This window comes from Armigeres subalbatus, chromosome 2, assembly GCF_024139115.2.
Source record: "Armigeres subalbatus isolate Guangzhou_Male chromosome 2, GZ_Asu_2, whole genome shotgun sequence".
Lineage (NCBI taxonomy): Eukaryota > Metazoa > Arthropoda > Insecta > Diptera > Culicidae > Armigeres > Armigeres subalbatus.
The window spans coordinates 400,857,878-400,879,877 of NC_085140.1; the positions used below are offsets into that span (position 1 = coordinate 400,857,878).

General features: G+C 37.1%; 1 protein-coding gene across 17 annotated transcripts in view; it reads left to right on the plus strand.

Moving 5' to 3' along the window:
• The window catches only part of LOC134213289 (adenylate cyclase type 3), a 149,327-nt gene that overhangs the window by 61,250 nt on the left and 66,077 nt on the right, over window positions 1-22,000 (plus strand). For all 17 annotated transcript variants that reach the window (XM_062692200.1, XM_062692203.1, XM_062692204.1 and 14 more), the window contains 4 exons: window positions 4,666-4,837; window positions 12,995-13,154; window positions 13,410-13,559; window positions 15,263-15,381. In XM_062692200.1, the coding sequence (XP_062548184.1) occupies window positions 4,666-4,837; window positions 12,995-13,154; window positions 13,410-13,559; window positions 15,263-15,381 (601 nt within the window). The remainder of the gene's footprint in view (window positions 1-4,665; window positions 4,838-12,994; window positions 13,155-13,409; window positions 13,560-15,262; window positions 15,382-22,000) is intronic.

Sequence of the window (22,000 nt, forward strand, 5' to 3'; positions counted from 1 at the left end):
ACCCAACGAAATCCCCATATTCGGATATTACCAATGAAAGACTTCAAGTTATCAATAATTATCTTAACATGCCAACAGCCAATCGTCCGATAAGACTTTGAGGGCAAAGTCATTTTAAGAAGGGAGGAGTTATCATGCGCCGTTCCTGCTACACATCAGTCGTTTCTGCTGCACATCAGCTAGTCAAAACATCCAGCCGATGCCCGCATTCCTTTGACCGGTATCGCACACAGTTCTTATTTCAATTTAAAACACAAACAAAATTGTCAATTATAAAAAGAGAAATCAACAATAAATCGCAAGCAGTTCGATTATAACCATCATAGCGTGTAGTCGTTTTAATTTTAATTGTAGTTTTAGTTTTAGTTTTTAAAAACTCTTTTGCACATGCAAAAAGTTTAACTGAGGCTTCCGAGCCTCTTGGAAGGAGGCTTCCGAGCCTCTTGGAAGGAGGCTTCCGAGCCTCTTGGAAGGAGGCTTCCGAGCCTCTTGAGAGGAGGCTTCCAAGCCTCTTTAGAGGAGGCTTCCGAGCCTCTTGAGAGGAGGCTTCCGAGCCTCTTGAGAGGACGCTTCCGAGCCTCTTGAGAGGAGGCTTCCGATTCTCTTGAGAGGAGGCTTCCGAGCCTCTTGAGAGGAGGCTTCCGAGCCTCTTGAGAGGAGGCTTCCGAGCCTCTTGAGAGGAGGCTTCCGAGCCTCTTGAAAGGAGGCTTCCGAACCTCTTGAAAGGAGGCTTCCGAACCTCTTGAAAGGAGGCTTCAGAGCCTCTTGAAATGAAGCCTTTGAGTTGCTTGGAAGAAGGCTTCCGAGAGGCGCAAAAGGATGCTGCTAATCCTCTTGCAACGAAGCAACCGAGTTTTAGTGAAAAACAAAAATCATTTTGTTCATTCGACGTTTTGTTCGTTTGATCTTTTGTTCCGAAGCCATTTATACATTGTGCTTGTTGTGTCAGTTGGGATTTATTGATCGCATTACATATTATGTACAATTTAAGTTTTTGAAATAGAAAATACACAATTATCAAAACTTTATCAATGAATTTTGATTGAAATTGTAATATGTCCGCCATTACGCATTTTTGTCCGAGGTACCCCCTAGGGCCAGCGAAGGTACCCCCAGGGGTACATGTACCCCAGGTTGAGAACCGCTGAGGTAGGCAATTATAGTTGGAATCTCTCACGCTGCACAGTGTTGCTTTTTACCGATTTCGTGCGCTTTTATAATAGCATCGTTTCTGTTGATTTTTCGCTGTAGTTTGTTTGGAGAAGACGCTAGATATGAAAAAGGCTTTTTGTTAGAAAATCTTTTTTTTTCGATGTTAAGGACGGCTACGCAGTCTTGAATTATTGAATCAAGATGTTTCAATAATTCAAGACTGCGTAGCCGTCCTTGAAAACGAAATAAAAATATACAGTCGATTTCTCAATAATTTTAGAAAATCTGTTAAATGATTAATCCACCTAAAAGTGATATAGAAATTTTGCTTAACCATCGATACCAGATATGAGCTTAGTGTCTTCAGGAAAGTTGTTGGGGATGGTATTTTAAGCCACTTTGTCAAAGACACCCCATACATATGACTTATATAGTACGAGATATGTGATATTTTCTGTAGAAGGTCCCTGAAATCAGTTTTTTGAGCATGACTTTTTGACGTAGAATTACGTCTTTCGGGAAGATAGGGGGGCGGTAAGAGAAACGCGGATAGGTATGTGCCGCCAATTGAATCGTCAAAAAACAGCAGCCAATCGAGCGGGAGACCTGTCAAGCAGCCAAAATGTTGGCTCAAATACTGAAAACGGCTAGATTTGTTTTATGCCATTTTTAAATAAACAAATTTGAATGCATTTTACATTAGTTTGCAATAATATATGCAAGTCATTTATAGATTCTGAAATGAAATTGCATTGTTTATGGGATTCTATTGTCATGTGATGTGGACACATTAAATAGCGGATTGTAAGATTTTATCTACATAAACAATTTCTTCTTTTTCATGGGTTGCTCTTTGATGAAAAAGATTGAATGCAGTGTTGGCAGAGTCATATTTTCTATCCGCGTTTCTCTTATGCAGACCTCTAGGGGGGTCATTCTGCAAATTCAAATTTGAGACCGTCACGAAAAGTGGTCAGGAAGTATGGGCTAATAACCCAGCCGTCTTCCAACCGATTTTGGAGATTTTGGTATCAATCGATCAACGAACTCTTTAAGATTTTGCCCAACTATTGAAAACAATAGATTGAAAGCGCTAAACTATTGAAAAATTGATTTTCGATTTTCGATTGATTGATTTTCTATTGACAAATGAAGTAAATATTTCGAGTATCGCTATTAATCTGGAAAACAATGTTTTCTTCTAGAACGCACCCAACCTTTTTTCGAGAATAAATAATGGAATCATAATCTCCATGCAGTTTTCTGTGAGAAATTGTTAATTGCTAAATTCCAAAAGATGGATCTTTAAAATGGTCTATAAATAAACACATACACACGAATATTCACACATACAGGCATCAGCTCAGTTCATCGTGTTGTAATATACTGTTGGACTAAGGACCAGCTATCAAAGGTTAATTTTTATTGTGATCCTATAGCATTTACATAAAATTAGTGTACAAGTAAGGTAAAATGGGACATTTGAAATCTATATAACTCACGTGTAATTTCGTGTAAGCACAAGCTTCAACCGCGAGATAAGAGTAAACATACAGCAGTTTCAGTGTACTAAAAAGTTGTGTGCGCCATTTTGCGCCGGAACAAGTTACACGATTCTAAAACACCCCTAGAAAAACACATTTTCTCAAATAACTTTTCAATTTTAAGAGATAGAGCTTCGCAATGTTCCACAACAACGTTATACTTGTTTTGAGTGCTTTTTTGGCAGCTTGCTGTGAGTTCCAGTAAATTTAGTCAAGATTAAGATATCCACTCACAATAAGTTATGGTGATAAAAGGAAATCATATTTTATTCATTTCTTGAAAATGGTGAAACCGATCAATGTTACCCCGGTGATCAATGTTCCCCCGGATTACGGTAATTAATTAATAAATATCTAGATTAAGGACAAGCCTCCCGTAATCCAAAACTAAATGGTCTCGCGAAGTCATTTCAATCACCGCATTCAATAATAATGAAGATCACCGACTACAAAACAAATAAATATCATAAAAATGCCTAGCTCTTGACAGCATTATGGATTGTACTTATTATTTTTTACGAATTCTCATGCATCAGCATAACAATACAATCCTCTTTTAAACCTAGTAAAAGAACACGATGATAGTCTCGAACATAATTGCTGTATTGCATGGTAAATTATCGTTCCACAACCCGTGCTGTTCCAAACAACCACTCGTATCCTTGTTTCCAATGGTATCCGTATTAAAGCTAACAATTGATTGGCCCTTTGCATGGTTGGACTGTTTATGATTCATCGAGTGCTTTGTCCTTAATTACAGAGAACAGTCATAAATGCTCGAACAAAATGTAATTGAACATGTTTATATTGAGTAGTGGAGTACCTTTCGGTTATTTATTTTCAGTCTGTTTTTGGATTATGTTTTCTTTCTCCGACATTTAGATCCTTATTGGATCTCTATCAAAGATTCTGTACTGAAACATTAACTTAACTGAAATTATTGTCGTTTTTTGTTTAGTAGAGCTTAATTCGTCATTCTATGTTTCGATTATTGAAGGTTTTATACAAAACTGTTTTCTTACTGTTTAACTTTTTTTTTTGAAAAACGTTAAGGTGAATCAACCCTTATGATATGACGTCCACTACTTTTTGGGATTTTTAGACCCCTCCCCCCCTCTCTGTCACGCTTTTTTGTATACCTAGAACATGTACTGTCACAAAATCTTAGCCCCCTCCCCCCTAAAACCTGTGACATCATTTTTGAACGAAATTTATTTTTTTATTTTTAACGCACACTAAATTTCAATTATATCTTTAAGCTAAATGATATGCTGGAACCGGCACAATTTGTATTTTACTGAGATTTCAGCAACTCTGAAACTAGCAGCATCTTGAATTAAATAGCTTCATTAAAAGACTTTGAGAGCTTTTCTACCTGTGAAGTTTGTTGAACAACTGAGACAGGGATATCTTCGAGGTGATCGAAGAATTCGTCTACCTTGGATTCGGACCCTTGCTAACGACTGATAATAATGTTAGTCGTGAAAAACGAAGGCGCATCATTTGTGTTTTGTGGCGTCAAATTGTTGATTCAGTGTTATTTTTTAGATGTTAACTAAATAAAGAATAATGATCTAGCTCTCGGACGTGCTATTTTGACTTTTCGCGTATATTTTTTTGTTTCATTTTGTAATGCCCGAGAAAAGTATGGATTAACGTGGGTTTTGAACACCAAGCCTTCTAGTAAAAATCCGGTTTTAGAGTTATCTACAAAGTACGAGACGAAAATGATTATATTACCCAACGAACAGGCGAAGGGTTAAAAGTATAAGTCTACCTAAGCTACCGGTTTTCCAATCAGCTTTCGTTTCACACTGAAGGACCAACCACCATCGCCGTCGTCACCGGTTCAATTTTCTCCATTCATCGCTTCGTGTTGGCTATTCAATGTTGCCTTTTTTTGCCCTATACGATTCATGCATAAGACTGATTTACTTTTTTCCTATCCTATTTCCACAACTATTTGCAGTGATACTGAGCGTGTTCCTGGGGCTGAACATCATCCTAGCGGTGGTGTTGCGTTTCGGTGGGAAGGGCCGCTTCCGGGGCTTCATCTGGGAGGTGGCACCGCACGCGGCCTGGCTGCTAGCAATCATGCAGCTCTTCCTGCAGCTGTTCCTGAAAGGATCCGTTACACCGAGGTAAGAACACCGAACCAGCCTTATCATTTTTAACATAGTCATCGTTTTCGATTCGCATCATGTGCTTGCAGTTGATAGTCTCGATTGGAAATAGCTGGAGAGCAAAGAAATTTGCTAGTGGAAAGGGAAACATGTTTTTCTTCTAGTTCAATAGTTCGGGATGATGGAATTGTGCAAGTTGTCCAATACGTGATGAAAAACTAACTCGATGAATTACCTATATAAAGTCCGACGAAAATCTTTCGATTCGGAAGCTTTATATCACGGAGATGGAGTGCTCAGTTTGGGTTGAAACATGGGCTGGGGTTATTCGAGCCATTGGTTTGAACAACTTAACTTTCCTTAATTCCACTAAAATTGGGACTATAAAAAATAAATATTAAAATGAAAAAAATCGATAAAACTACTCGGATTTGTTGAAGAATGTTTTGAATATCCTCAAAATTGTCCGATTTTTTTTTGTTGCCCCCTGAAAATATTTTTTTTTGGGCGAAAAACAACCGAGGGGGGGGAGACATAATTGTTTTTAAATATTTGTATCGGCCTTATCTGTAAAATACGAAAGTTAACATTAAATTACCTTTGTTACAATGGAGAAAGACATATGTTATATCTACCTGTATTGTAAGCCATCAATGACATGACTGGAAGCTATAAAAGATTTATTGATGCTGAATTGGTTTATTTTCGAATTCGGGAGTGTGAATAGCAAGATAAATATTATCTTGAGCCGAATTTATTTTCAACTGATTCGAGTGTGTATATTTCATTCAACAACACCAGCCGTGCGTTCAATCACTTATTGGCAATGAAATCAGATACCGTATAGTGGGTATAGCTGTTCGAGTAAACGAAACGACAATACCAGGAATGGAAGGCAGAACTCTAAATTCAAATTGCTCCGGTATGCGTTTCGGTACGTAATTTGCGATCCAATCCAGCGTAAATGCGTGAATTTCACCGAGCAACGGTGCCGACGTTTATACCAGGCCACACCAGCTCGTTTGTGGCTTCTATTACACAACACCAAAATTATTCAAATACGGAGAACTGTACAAATGAAAATAGTCATATAGTTATTAATAGTTATCAAATACTTATATACTGTAATGTCATTGATCCTATCAGGGAAATTTAGAAATATTGCTTTTTTCATTGTATTCATAATGACACTGATGATGCTAGAGCGCAACTAACATACGAAATAACTGCATGTTTGAATGAATTTTGCGTTTATTTCCATGTTCCAATAAGTACATCGAAATAAATGTGAAAATTTAAAATATTTTTAGCTGTGCAACAACTGATGATGCATGTACGATGTGCACCCCGCACTACAATGGAGTATGCTTTGTGTAACATTGTTCAAATATGTACATCCCGAGTGAACGGTTTTGCATACATGTAGGTAGCAAGTACCCTTTGCAACAGAATATCCAACCAAACCACATACTCGACACTGGGCGAGATGGGTTACAAATGGATAGATATCAGAAGTCATTGGAAGCCTGATGAAATGTGACTGAACGAGTGTAATTTCGTTCTTTGTCTGTTTTGTGGAAATAGCAGAATAGCTCCAGGCGAAACAGTTTTGAGAGTTCGCTGTATTTTGACCAAAATTCATATCCTGATGTACAAACGTAAATTTATAATAACGAATTCTGAATTAATTTCAGGGAAAATTTACAACGTTGTAATATCGATACACCTCCAAATATATTTTATTTTGATAATTAGGGTGGTGGACACCCTAAGAACTACTGCTGGTTATCAAGTGACTATCAAGAAGTTGCGTTATTCAATGTAGATGAACCGAAGCTTATCTTATTGCTTATTGCTGAAACAAAATTGAAAAAAATGTTAAGAAAATTATTTTGAGCTTTTTTCACCTGTCATAAGACAGTTTATACAATCCCATTGCATTCCACCACTTAATTGTATCCTGACAGATACGTATTTCGACCTCAACAGTAAGGACGTCTTCAGTGTCTCGTACTTGACTCGACTTAAGTACTTAAGTCGAGTCAAGTACGAGACACTGGAGACGGCCTTACTGTTGAGGTCGAAATACGTATCTGTCAGGATACAATTAAGTGGTGGAATTCAATGGGATTGTTTAAACTCGTCTTATGACAGGTTGAAAAAAATGTCAAAATGTGATATATGGATCATTTAAAAAAAAAATAGGCCGTTACAAATATTAAATTAACATTTTGTCCTACTGGTCTCCGAAAGGTCAAGGGGGGGGGGGATAATCTTCTTTCTATCTTCTATATAACAAAAATGAAATGGTCTGTGTTCGTATCCGCATAACTCAAAAACGGCTGGATGGATTTTCTTCATTTTTTCAACAGAAACGATCATTATAGTTTCCGACGGGTTTATGTGATATTTCCTTATGCGAAAACCACAAATAAGGTTGAGTAATGAGCTTGAGCTTGAGCTTGATTGACTGCTCGTAGTTGCTGCTCCATTATGACCAAATCCGCTGTTCTTGCACAGGGAACCAACAGATGTTTGCTTGGGACTAGCATACATCTTCAATGTACAAATACTGTATTTTTGGATTAGGTTCGAGCTGCCAATGTGATAGATAGAAGAAAGCAACTGATGGAATTTCTAATTGGTTGTAGGAAACGAGCTCTATAGTTCATTTCCAATTCTAGCAGACTACTGTTAGAATACTCAAGTAGAAGGTATAGGAATAGTAATTAATAATCTGAGATAGCGTTTCTCAACCTTTTCCTTGAGTGGTTCCCCTTCATTCGTTATTCACTTGGTTATTTTCAAACCGAATTATTCAATTCAATGGAATTTCTAAAAACAACTTCAGGCTTCCGACGAACCTACATACAAGAATTTACTTACCTTTGCTCAGCAATTTTGAAAACTTGGAAAAACTTATAATTTTCATTTTAAAGTGAAATAAATTCAAGTTGTTTTGATTAAGTTATAACAACGAAATTATTGACACTTCCGAAGAAATGGTATAACATAAAGATGATTGATAATTTCGCAAAATAAAATAGGTCCATAAAGTTTTAGTCTTCTGATGGAAGACCATTGTGAAGGAGGCTGGGTTTGATTTCCGTTCTGATCTAGAAAATTTTCTCCACTTTCCTGGGCATAAAAGCTTTATATTGCTAGCTTTTTATAAATAACAACTTTAGTTTATGACAATATTTTAAAAATATGGGATATAAAAATATGTGTAAAACAATGGAAATCTGTTTGAAATTCCAGGAATTTAAAGGATATTACTTGATATTATTTTCTGAGAAAGTTGATTTCATGTTCTTAGAAAAAAATCTATATCAACATATTGCCGCAAAGCTCTAGAACCAAAGCGTTTTTTTGATGTCGTCAACTCATTTTTGACCAAAATGTCACTTATTCCCCTCAACTATAAACAATAGTTTCCGATGGTTTAAAATGGCGGCGCTGTTGGTTGAGTGGCAAGCATGATTGCTTCTCATTCCAGTGTGCCTGGGTTCAATTTTCGAAGTCAAAAAAAGTTATCATGACTAACTTTGGAAAGGAACAGCAATGGATCACAATCAATCAAGTCACAAAGGATGTGACTAATTTTAAACCTGGGGTTTAATTCTATGGTGGATGTATGTTTCAAGTATTCTGTTAATCATAAGAATATGATAAACCCTATCCCCTAAGCCCTTGCGTAATTGAATAATTTGTTTGAGAAACTGCATATATTTATTTTACACAATTTCGAGAAAACAACAAAAAAACTGTTTTTAATCAATTGGCACCGAATTATTCGATTTCTTTTGGACGAGGATTCAGAATATATAAAAATCTCATTTTGGCTAAAAATGTTACATATGCAGTTTCTCAAACAAACGATTCAATTAGTATACGGCCACTATGCACTCTGGGCTACTATAGACTTTTTAAAAACCATCGTCCACTTGGTCAAATGTGTCGATGTTTCAATCTTAAAGAAAATTCGCGCTGACCCTCCTTTTAATAGTATATCGTAATTCACTCCCATTTGCCCATAAGGACGTGGTACATGTTATAGAACCTATTCCTAACTTCAATGAGCAGAACTAGTTCTTGCAAATTACAAAGTAGATATTAAAATTCAGTTTTCTAGTTTATTATGTCTTCTGCATATAATTTTTCACTGTATTGATTACATGACATATGAACTGAAAATAAACCATATCAAGGATTGTACTCTTTATTAATAAATATGCTCAACAGAAAAAAGCCTTTTCAACTGTAATGTTATATGAACTAAACAGACTACATAAAAATGTAAAGTCGTTTCAAATTTCGAGGTGAAACATAAGTACGCCTATTTAAAAAAAGCTCATAAAACTTTTTTTTGTTAAATATCTTGGCTATTCATATAGACACCACATGTTTTGAAATGGACAAATTGATATGAAATTTGCGGAAAACAATCCACGTGTCTTGGAGGAACTCGAACCCTCATTCTTCTACTCTCTAGCTAGGTGTGGTGACCCCTATACAACAAGACCACTTAAAGTATCAGGCTATGCAATAAAATACTTTTTTCTTGCCGAAATGAAATGAAATACGAAAATGTTGCAAAATACTACAGTGGGAAAAAAAAATAAAATATAAAACTGGATTCGATTTATGAATCTTGTGATTGATAGTCCTTCACTCTACCACAGCACCATTCAACACTTCGAAGGGACTGCATGTTGACTCACCATAAAAACCATACGATTATGATATTTTGTACTCGGGTTTTCTGTTACTTGATTGCACCATCACCGGAAAAAAATGTGAGTTGTCAAAACGTTGAACGATGCTAAATTAAACATGATGACACACTCAACTTATCTGCAACTTAATTTAAACAAACAAATAAATTTTGAAAGACGCATTGAAGTTGATTGATTGTTCTTGATGATTTTGTTTCGTGTTTGCAACATAAAGTCCAGTATACTTTGGTTGTTTGTTTCCAAATGTCAAACACGTACTGCATTGCAATGTTAATGAAACACTGATCACAATTCGAATATTTATGAAATCTTCATGCAACTTTTTCGTGCTTTGATGTTTTTCCAATGCCTTTAATGAAACTGAATAGAAACAAGTTGCTTTTTGGAAGATGTTGCGTGTGCTACTTGCGAACGAATTATAATGTATTTCCGTGAATTAAAAGTAATTAAGGTCCAATTTGAACAATTTTTTTTCTTTCGCTGAATTTTTATTATATAAAGACAGGAACACGGTCTTCAACCAGAGGTCGCACCGACTGAACACTTAACACCTAGCATGAGCCAACGGACAGGATACATAACACCCAGTGGAGCAGTGGAGAATTTTTCGATCACGAAAAGTTTCCTCCTTACCGGGGCGAGAATCGAATCCACACTCCCTGACACAGGCGTCTAGACGATTGTCGTCGCTAACCGCACGGCCACGAAGCCAAAAATCGCTCTCATCCCAGTTTTCGCCCACCATTTTTAAAATCTTCATTTTTCGAAAACTAGTCGTTAGAAACAGTTCCAATTTTTCCATACAATTATCAAACAATTATAATAAAACTAGAACTTAAACGATTTCTGGGTGCCTTACCCTATACATACTATAATGTTTTCATAAATTACTGTTTTGATACGAACAGTATTTCAGCAAAAAAAAATTTGACTATATAAAAAACGCTAAGTTTTCATTTATAGACTATTGAGGACATATTCGCGGTGCTGTGTAAACAATACTGAATACTTCTTCATCGTCCCTCGGTAAAATACAATAGGTTACTTCAACGGTTTCATGCAATACTGGCACAACTCCAAAATTTTGATTTCCGTTCAAAGCACGGAAAATAGTTTGAATTTTCACCCAGGTCGAAATTTACAACAAATAAATCAAAAGTCACGCTTTTTTTTAATTTGACGATTTTTCAAAAGTTTAGTGTAAAACCTCGAATTTACCGATCTTTCAAGGTTTTTTGCTGAAACACATAAAACTAATCCTTTTGCATCAACATTTGCAAAAATATCCATGGAATTTGAAATATGAAAGTTTAATTTTCTGAGTGAAAATTTTAAAACGCCGTTTCTGAACATTTTCAGATTTCGAGTTGTGCCTGTATTGCACGAAATCGTCGACTTGTTTTTTACTTAATTCATTGATTTTTGAACGCTTTTAAATATAATATAAAAACCATTGCAATGCAAAGATCCTAATTGGATATGTTAACATCACATGTTTCAGGTCTTCCAAACATTTTCTGAGGTTTAGGCTTCCAGGCATCCTAACATATGTCAGCCTGTTTGATATGATACATGCTACCAGTGGTCCATATATAAATATTTCTAGGAATTCATTAATCAAATTGGACGTGCCTCAAACATGAGTTCCATTCTAGGTGATCAACGGATTCCCTGGTATATTGGCCTTAAGGTCAATACGCGCAACGAAGGATCTATTTGCTTCTTTCAGAAACGAAACATTAGCATTAGCATTAGCGTTAGCATTGAGCAATTCGCACAAATTCGTAGGTGGTACATGCCAAGATTATTGTATGAGAGTGCATTACTTGCATCCGTTACCTCAGATATTGATTTGGGACTAATCACTATCTCTTAGATGGAAGCATTGCACTCTTCAATAGTCGAGATCTGTCCTGGCCACGTCCTTGCGAATGCTGAGGAAGGATGGTTAGTTGGACACCTACTTAAGAAAGATGCAGAGAACTCTACGACCTCTCATAGGTGTCACGGGAGGTTTTGGGATTGTGTGGAAGGTTATAACAGTAGGAATCGTTTTGGTAGAACGTGAAACACAGAAAGAACTAAGATAGAAATACAAAGTAGGAAAGGGACGAGCCTGGAATTGAACCCACGACCTCCTGCTTATAAGGCAGAAGCGGTAGCCACTAGACCACCTAGCTCGTCCTAGTTCTTTCAGAAACGAAACATGCTCTTAAATAGTGACGACGAGTCGAGTCAAGTACGAGACACTGAAGACGGCCTTACTGTTGAGGTCGAAATACGTATCTATCAAGATACAATTAAGTGGTGGAATTCAATGGGATTGTACAAACTCGTCTTATGACAAGGGAAAATCATCTTGTTAATAATCAAAGCAAGCCACCAAACAAAACCAATATTTTCTAACCCTTTAGACACTTCTAACACTTTTAAATTAAACTTCTATTCATTCAACTCTTACTAATTGAAAAATCTTGTCCCATTTTCATATATTGACACTCTACGCTCAATCGCTTGGAGTAATGCCATGTGTTAGCCACCCCTTATTATATAATTATTATTACGCATTTAGTTTAGGGTAAAATCCGTTCATAATATGAGGACGATAACTATCCATGACCCTTGCCAAAAAGGTTCAAAAGATAACACCGAGATTTTGGCATTATGTTTATCTCTATGGCTTTTAATTAATTTTTCCTTTCGGTTTCATAGGATTATTTTCATAAACACTCCTAAGCATCCAGATTTGGAAGAGAATACAAGATCACAAGATTATAACAGCTAAAATATGTATCGAACAATGGTTGTTGTATATGATTCAGTTGTGATTATCTACTTATGTACTTACTTTTGTCAATGGTATCTTCTTTGATATCAGTCGATGAGGTCGATATTTTTTTCAGGATCTCCTTTGAATCCCAAGAAACCCTACATATTTTTGTGTTTAAGACGGTAGAAAGTTTTATCGTAGCCAATATTAACACCTATGATGATGATTTGATTCGACATGTTTTCTAACAAAATTAAGACATTTAGAAGTAAGTTTCCAAGTTTTGATAAAATAAAACCTGAACCATTATTTAAACAAGACAAAGTGCAACATATAAATTTTCGTTGAGTATTGATTCCATTGTTGGGTAGTGATAAATCGGTAATCAATAAAACTTGTTATCTAATTATTCACAAATACAACATTCAATTCCAAATAAGTAATAAAGTAATATACCTTGCGCCTCCATCAATGTGATTCAGAAATAAGGAAATTCTTCCTGTCACACATCCACTATTTTTAGGCAATACTGTTGACGTTATGCTTTCAGTACGCCAATCTCATACTCTTTAATGCTCTTGATCTCCTTGTTTGTCGTGTTGGGTGTAGCTCCGTCGAGATTTCCCCTTACTTACATTGTTATCCATAATTTATTTCCATTTTCAGGGATTCGCTCGGATGGGCTGTGCTCCTTAATTTTTTAGTGTACGTTACCTTACCTGTGCTGCTCAAGTACACCGGCATCCTGCTGGGACTCGGGTCATTCGCTACCTATATCAACGCCATCATTGGGTTGGCCAAGAAGGAAAACTATTTTTGGGAGCAGGTAAGAAAGATAGCCCTCCATTATTCAGTTCCCTTATCCTCTACGTGATTTCTCCTTTCGCCGTAGCCCAACCCGAGACTGGGCTAATTTGGTGGGTGTTTTGATTGGGCTCCAAGTAAATTGATTTACTCGAGCCTGGACCACCACAATGTTAAAGTGGAATCCATTTAAAAACGTGCCGAGCAGGATTAATCAACTTGCTTCCTTCCTAATGAGTTCTTAAAATATTTCTTCTCGTTTCTTTTATTCTGACAGCAAATTGCAAACATCCTCTTGTTGGGGGCAGCGACAGTCATCGGTTTGCTAAACTACTTTTTGGCTGAAGCGAAACAACGAAGAGCTTTTCTCGAAGCGAAACAAGGCCTAGAGGTGAAGATGCTGATCGAGGAACAGTCAGCCGAACAGGTAGGTAACTTAAAAAAAATCGTTTGTTCCATTATCTATTGAACTCATTCGCAAAAACTCAGATGAATCCACCAAGCGAGGATGGTGCCTTTCTCGGTTCAATCGTTTTATGTCACCTTAGTGTGATACATATCAAAAATGATTACCCGTCTTACGACTTTTACAAACGCTGGATAGTGAATCAATCAACCATCATTATATGGTTCGCAGCGCTGATAAAAGTCATCGCCGCAGCCTGAAATGCTACAGTAGCGACGAGTTGTAGTATCTTCACTGCTACTCGTTGCATCGTCGATAACGCGAACGATGACAGCTTTCGTCGTGCAGCCAAATTGTTATGACGACATCGATGCACGAAGACTTCATCATTTTATTCTTCAAGCGGTAGCAGCCATGCGAATATTTGTTTTAATACTTTGAATGAATGAATTTGAAGTAACGTATGAAAGTGTTATAAATGATATCGAAACGTTTATGTTACCAGAGTTCCTACTATATGTTTATTACACCATTCTGTTTTTAACCAGTCATTCTATAGTGACATGCAGTCAAATGTCTGAAGTAGTGACTATGAAAATCGTCATGACTTTTGGTTGCGCGACTATCTTCATGGTAGGCATGTAGCACGAAGAATCCAAATAGGTATTTCGTTGTTCTTTGTTATGACGAAGACTATATTTGTTTCGCTCTCTTCGTACGACGATGCAATTAACATCCAATTAACAAATAAAAAAATAATAGGCTATATATTCACTTCGAAAACAAGCTTTGAATAGATGGTTCGGAGACCCATTCTGTTATATATCAATCGATTTTGCTCGATAAATTGAGGTGATGTCTGTGTCTGTATGTGTGTGTGTGCGTAAAAAAAATGTTGCTCACTTTTCGGGAGCTTGCCCTTAACAAATTTGCTGGAAAAATTTAATTCGACAGGAAACCCTATCTTATTATTTCCTTTTGAAAATGGATCCGACTATGGTCTCAAAAGTTATGGCCAAAATACTATTTTTATAATGCACGAGAATTACCGCTAGGAGGATTAATCAGGTTTTTTTTTGTTTGTGTAGTGTACTGTTCTCTGTTACATCCAATACTAGGTGCTAGCATCCAACTCCTGGCAGATTTTTTTCTTGTCCTTTTTTGTGCTTTTTTATAGTGATTTTTCAAAATTTAACATGAGTTCAAGCAAACCATTTAACCACAAAAGTTCAATTAGTGAACGCAGTGGTTTCTCGCCTTAACAAAAAAAAAACATTTCGTTGGCGTCGTTTTGTAGTGCCTACCACTTCCTGTCCTATAGTTGTCGCAGTTTCGTGGATATTCTCCAACAATCTGTTGACATCGCCAGATCCGGTGAAATCTCTATTCGCTCGTCCAGTTTCTGATGTAACTGTTCAGCAACTGCTTTAACTATGCATACCACCTATTAATTCTCAATGTGTGATAAAATTGAATTGACGGAATGAAGAACACACCATAATCAATAATAATGGTTGATATAAAGTTTATCGTCAAACGCGAATTAACATTCGTATCAATTTTAATGCGGCAATGAAATAATATGGATCGGAAAAAAATACTTTCGTTTGACATTTACTTGGAGTCAGTGTTTCAGTTATCATAAAGTTTTGTCACCATTTAGGAATTTTTCCTCTCAAGCCTGATTGAATAATAACATCATTTTGTATCCCTTCATCCACTAGGAACGATTACTTCTCTCGGTTCTGCCAGAACACGTCGCAGTGAAAATGCGTCAAGATCTCGGATCAACCAACTCGGAACAATTCAAGAAAATCTACATGAGTCGTCATGAAAACGTCAGGTAAGATAGCCCATTGCATGTACGTAAAATGATCATAAAATACCACATAGAGTACGTGAAATAATAAACACAGGGTAAGATACTGACGACTATGTGCGGAGGGAAACAGCAAGTCTAATCAAGATTGGAAAAGCTTTTTCCACAACGTACATTAAATACGTGAGATAATGAGAAGAAGGAGGGATTAGTTTGGAGCTATGTAGTGAAGGAATATGTTTGCTTGGCTTTTATCAGACCACTTGATAGTCATCAGGATGGTGTCGTAGGCTTTAATGGAACAGCATGAACCGGAAAAGGAAATTTACGCACGAACACTATCACTTGCGGGGTGTCAAGATGTAGATTTTTATTCATGAGGGATTATGAAGTGAACTGAATTAACTTTTCTCATTTACTACGAATGAGAGATTCGTATAAATGCCAATGAAATGCATTGCTTGCAACTGTAATAACGTCAATAACGTCAGTACAATTTGAGTATTGAGTCGTGCCAAGAAGGGATTAAAAGTTGAGCAAAATTTATCCTAAGGATGGCACAGTGCATTACACATAATCTTGAGGTTCTAGTGTCCCAGGAGAAGGCTGGTTTCTAAATAAGATTCATTCTCCCGCCCGCGCCGAAACGCAGTTCTTTTAAGATCGTAGCTTCTCATTCACACCATGGAGAATCAAAAGATACTGGCAATCCCCTAGGGAAGCGCCAGCTTACCGATCAATATTGGAACGAGCAAGCGGATAATAACTGGAGCTGAATGTATATAAGTACATAGCGACCTACTGGACCTCGAGGCAGCGAACAGACTAACCAATCGTTTGGCCGGACAGATAAACGTTATTGAATTCCCATTAATTTTCCATTCGTTCCGACATCAGCGGTTTACTGGCTTGCCATTTGATATTTTTATTGGTATTATTCAACACGCGTTTTAGGGGTATAAATATGGATAATCCCAGCTGGAGGTTAATTCGACTGGAACTGATTTTTTTAAACGACTTTCACTACTTTTTGATTGGATTATTAAGAGGAAATTGAATTTATGTTATGACTACTAATACCCGAAAGAGGATTGCAAACCAATAATAACAAATTTCAATATCATTTTGTTATTGTTATGTTTTTAAACATAAATTGTAATTTTATTGATATTTTGCCATCAGAAACGGTAGACACTAAGCGTACGTAAAGGCTACAGGATCACTCGTATGCTGAACTTTTGATAGAAAGCCTGGAGACCCATAGTATTATAAACCAATCGGGTCAGCTCGATGAATGGAGGTAATGTCTGTATGTAAGTTATTTTGGAAATATCCTTTGTTTAAAAAAAAAATCTTAAAAAATATTATCGTCTGAAACTAGTTTTAAATGAGGTGATGTGGACACTTTATAATTTCTAACAATTTTCATGCACTCAATCATTTATCGCCACATGTTACATTCATTATCGAAAACATGAAAATAGTTTGCCGGAACTACAAGATAAAATATACCCTCCAACGCAAGTCTTGCGTAACTTTATGTGGAATTGATCAGACTCCATTGCAAAACACAATTATTTTAACCTCCTATAAATATAAGATAAGATTATCAGCATTCTCTTTCGTGATTCGTCCGAAGTAAAAATGAACCTATTTTGCTCCATCACCAAGCGATACTTTCGTAATGTCTGGCAAAACAAGATTTCACCAACCCACATTCTATTCCCTAGGCAAAAAAGTTGGTACAGAACCACAGCATCGGCATCCACTGCATTGAGGATGTCGTAGGAGGAAGCGTGGATCGAAATTACTCTGAAATAAAATTATTTTTCAGACGTTTCCATATTTATTCCGAATCTCCCCAGCGGCAATAAAAAAAAACCCTCGATGTCTGGTAGCGTCTGTTCTTCGGCGAAAAACACCTTCCCACGCAATTACCTTCTGCTGACAAAGACGCCCGCAAGGCCCATCAACCTCTCACCTTTCCCCCACGTCTTACGCAACCCGTTTGCATTCACTTCCGACGGCGACATCGAGCCATGTCCTAATAATTACTTCCCAGGAAAATTTCAACGGACATCGTATTTTTATTTCTTTCGGGTCGTTATCAACGTCGCACCATCCAGGGTGGAAGAAATACTCGATAATAATGACGATGGGTTGCTTCTGAGTTCCTAGCCCATGGTTCCACTAAATATTATATGAACCCGAGTAGAGTCTGTTTCGTCGAGAGATAAAGATAAACCATGGCTAAAAGGATCAATTTTTCTGACCCGGAATCTTCGTTTTTCACGTTTTAACACGATACACATTTGACAACTATTTATGATGATTAGTTATCAATAAAATTCGAAAACTGCGCAGTTTGCGCTACAATTTTTGACGTAAACTACGTCTAAGGGGAAGACTTCGATACAGGGTGTAAAATGGAAAGTTCAAAATTGGAGACCTTCGCGAAATCAAGTAAGATTTTAAACGTTAATATCGTTTTTATCTTTCGATTCGATATATTACTCGACTCGAAAGCCGTCCACCAATCTGCTAGTTTTATTGAAATTCTTAGTTTAGACTGACTGTACATGTCAATGTTTGCTACTCCGTAATTGATCAGAAGTGGTGTAAATTGCACTACGATCCAAATGAATAGAGGTTGGAATTGGCCACCTTTTCTCGCAGTACTCTTTTCAGTAGCTCATAAATGTAGATCAATTACTGCGCCGGCCAAGTTCTTACAGTCAGTTGGGAAATGAGACCGAGAATACCTCTGCATCTCCACAATTACCACGGAAAGAAAATTGTGTTACTTGGGTACGGTAGATAAACTGAAGCATAGATCGAGAATTCACCAAGGATAGTGATACACTCCCTCCCAACACTAAACGAATTTCTCAACATTCAATTACATCTATAACGCCCCAAAATCAACCTGTTGTAGATATTAATACATAAATACTATCCTTAGGATCGAAGCTGTCGTTCCACTATGTAATATCCAATCTTAAATAGGTTCGATTATAAGAAAATATCTCGACTTCAGATCGATGGTAAATAATCATATTATAGAACACTTTGTGTCCAAGATGGCGGCGAATGTAAACAACTGGGCTGCCACCAATAGAGAATGAAAAAATCTCTCACTTATCATCTCATATATTTACATGCCGTGAGAGAGACTTTTTTCGCCGTTTAGATTTAAATTTGATTGCTATGTTGGTTCAGCAATCATTTATCATGATTCTCTATGTCTAGTAGGAATGCTAGTTCCTGGAACGACGTGTCAGTTAGAGGAACAACATAAAGAAAGGAAGGCTTTGAATTCGAACAGATTCTTCATTAGGAACAATCATTGACGTAAATGAGGGGGGCAGAAAGGGGAAGGAGGGCTTTCCCAACCCAGATCCAATTGTGGTCCCCTCCAGAAAAGTTGAAAGTGAAATCTCAAAATAGTTAATTTTAAATTACATTATATGGTCGGGGTTCAGGCAAACCGCACCAAGCGGCTTTTCGATTGACTTGTGATATTTTTTTCGTACAAGGACAACGGAAATAGTTTCATATTAATTTAAGCATACATTTGCAGTAGGATTTCCTCAGTTATGGGGTTGAGGGATATTCGATGCGATTTGCGATCAATTAAATCTGCTAAACGAAAATTTGAGCAGAAAAATCGGTAATTTTTCGTTGGCGCTTGGTGTGATTTGTCTGAACCCCGACCATATGTACAATGTGCATACACATTTCCGCATTTGGAATGTAGCCATAATTCATAAATTCTATGACCATTTATTCGGCAAAGTATTTAACTTGTAGAAAAATGTTAAGTCCAAGTAATTTTCCGAGCACCATGAACGGAAATCATGGGCGACAACTGTCTCCATATATTTATTATTGGCCCTAGACATGCATGCACGAAAATTCGGCTGACGGAAGTACAAATAATGTTTCTTTTGAAAACCATCCAAAATTAGACGACATTAGAGTCAATTGAATATTATTTAGGCACGTACCAGGTAACCATTTAAGTGGCATTATATGCGCCTCTACGGCAAAACATTAAATGCCAATAAGCCCTATAGTAGCCTTTAATGCTGTTTTAATGCAGGTTTTGGCCCAATATATGGCTTCTTAAGTGCTTTATCCTACTTTATCGATAACGTAGAAATTTCGATGAGTAGTAGTAATTCGACCGAATAGCAATTTGGCTGAAAAAAGTCTTTTGGCCGAAAAGGTCATTCGGCTGAAAATGTCATTTGGCCGAATAGGTCATTTGGCCTTTTGAGACCAGCCAACCTCGGGCTGAATGTCTTGTTAATAAAGACTAAAAAAAGTCATTTGTCCGAATATGCCGGTCGGCCGAATGTGTCATTTAATGTCTCACGTCTTACTTCTCACTGTGAAATATGACCAATGATGTTATCGATCATTTAGTAATTCGTATTCGATCATTTAGTAGTTTGTCAATAACTTATTCCAGAAGCTGAACTTCAAAATGTGTTGTTCGTAGTCTGAATTCCACTAGTAACGGAGTTATAACTATAGTTTCAGTAACTTAGACTAAATGATAACAAAATTCCAATCATTTAGTTTAAGTTACTGCAACTAGCGCTATAACTCCGTTATTAGTTGATTTCTAACAACGAACCATTAGGCAGAGTTGTAGAAAAACCTTCGCACTAGAAGTCCACCATACAACACATTTTTAAATTCAGCTTCTAGAATAAGTTATTGACAAACTACTAAATGATCGAACGCGAATTACTAAATGATCGATAACATCCTTGACATGACCTATTCGGCCAAATGACTCATTCGGCCAAATCACCTATTTACATAAATGTTCTATTCGGCCAAATGTCCTATTCGGCCAAATGTCCTATTCGGCCAAATGATCTATTCGGCCAAATGTCATATTCGGCCAAATGTCCTATTCGGCCAAATGTCCTATTCGACCAAATGACCTATTCGGCCAAATGTCCTATTCGGCCATATGTCCTATTCTGCCGAATGTCCTATTAGGCAATATGTCCTATTCGATCATATGTCCTATTTAGCCATATGTCCTATTTGGCCATTTGTCCTTTTCGGCCTAATGTCCTATTCGGCCCAATGTCCTATTCGGGCAATTGTCCTTTTCGGCCAAATATCCATTTCAGCCAAATGTCCTATTCGGCCAAATGACATATTTGCTAAACGTCCTATTCGGCCAAATGTTCTATCCGGCCAAATATCATATTCGGCCAAATATCCTATTCGACCAAATGACCATTTCGGCTAAATGACCTATTCGGCCGGATAACCCGTTCGGCCATATGGCTTTCGGCCAAATGAATATCGACCTAATGGGTTGTTCGGCCTAGTGGCATTGGGTATGGGAATGGGTTTCGGCCAAAGGACGCTTCCCCATTTAAAAATGTGTCCGTCCCTGTACTTGTTTGGCATTTGACGTGGGTTTGACATTCCGTTTTCCTTCTGTTCCTTCTGTTGAGAGGGAAATGGATGACTGTTTCAACTGCTTAGAATGCTTGTAGAATAGATTGAATGTGTCTGAGGGCAACAAAACTAAAATACACCCGATTCTTTTTTACACGGGGGATGCGTTCCGTGTAAAAAAAAAGTTTTCAGTTCAAAATTTGAAAATCCGTGTAAAAAAAGTTTTATGATTTCTCGACGAATCATGCAAAATGGAGCAACTTTGCAAAAATTGTGTATGGGATTTTTTTTACACGTGTAAAAAAAATCCGTGTAAAAACAGAATCGGGTGTATAAGAAACCTTTTTGAACGATTTTGTCATCCGACTTATAAACTGTTGGTCGGTCGGAGAGCGATGACCCATTCTCACCCCCTAGTCCCATTGTCATTGTATTTTTGTAGAAAAATCTCTTCTCAATCAAATCAAATGCCATCATCATATGGCTTATTAATCTGCATTATTTAAATGAGTACTTGTAAGAATAAGATGTAAGGATTTCAAATATGTTAAATTTAATATGAAATTATATTTATGTATACTTATATATCTTATAAACGGTAAGTTAATTACTATTCAACCCAATATAACCAAGAGTAACGATGTCACGTACGCAACACTAATTTTCCGTACTGTCACTCTCTATCTACCTGACACTTCGAAGAAACGAACTGGCTTTTCCAAGCAGTCTGAATCCACCACACTCTCTCGCAGATGAGACCAATTTGCAACATTTTCGTATAATCTCCGGGGGCCTATATGCGCTGTCACCGTCTTCTCGCCATTCTCCCGAAGATAAATATCTTGTTATGATAACAAATTTACATTCACTAATGGGACAACTCGACTTGCTTTCTCTTTTTCCCTCGAATGTGGAGATTGATGTTTGCCAAGTGGAAGCTCACCATGGTGGCATAGGTCTTTATGTAGACCTGACTGATGGTATATGCGTTTTCACGGTCGGCAGGATAAATCTCTTCGGGCTTGGCCTGGCGCATCGAATGTTTTGTCGGTCGTCCTTAGCTGTTTTGTTGATTTATTTCTTTTTCCGCAATGGCTTTAGAGTTTTTTTTGCTCTTGTTTTTTATACTGAATTCTGATAGATAGAAAGTCATGTACAGGTTAGAAAACAGCAGACCCCACGGAGTGGCTTCTTCCGGGAACATGATGACATC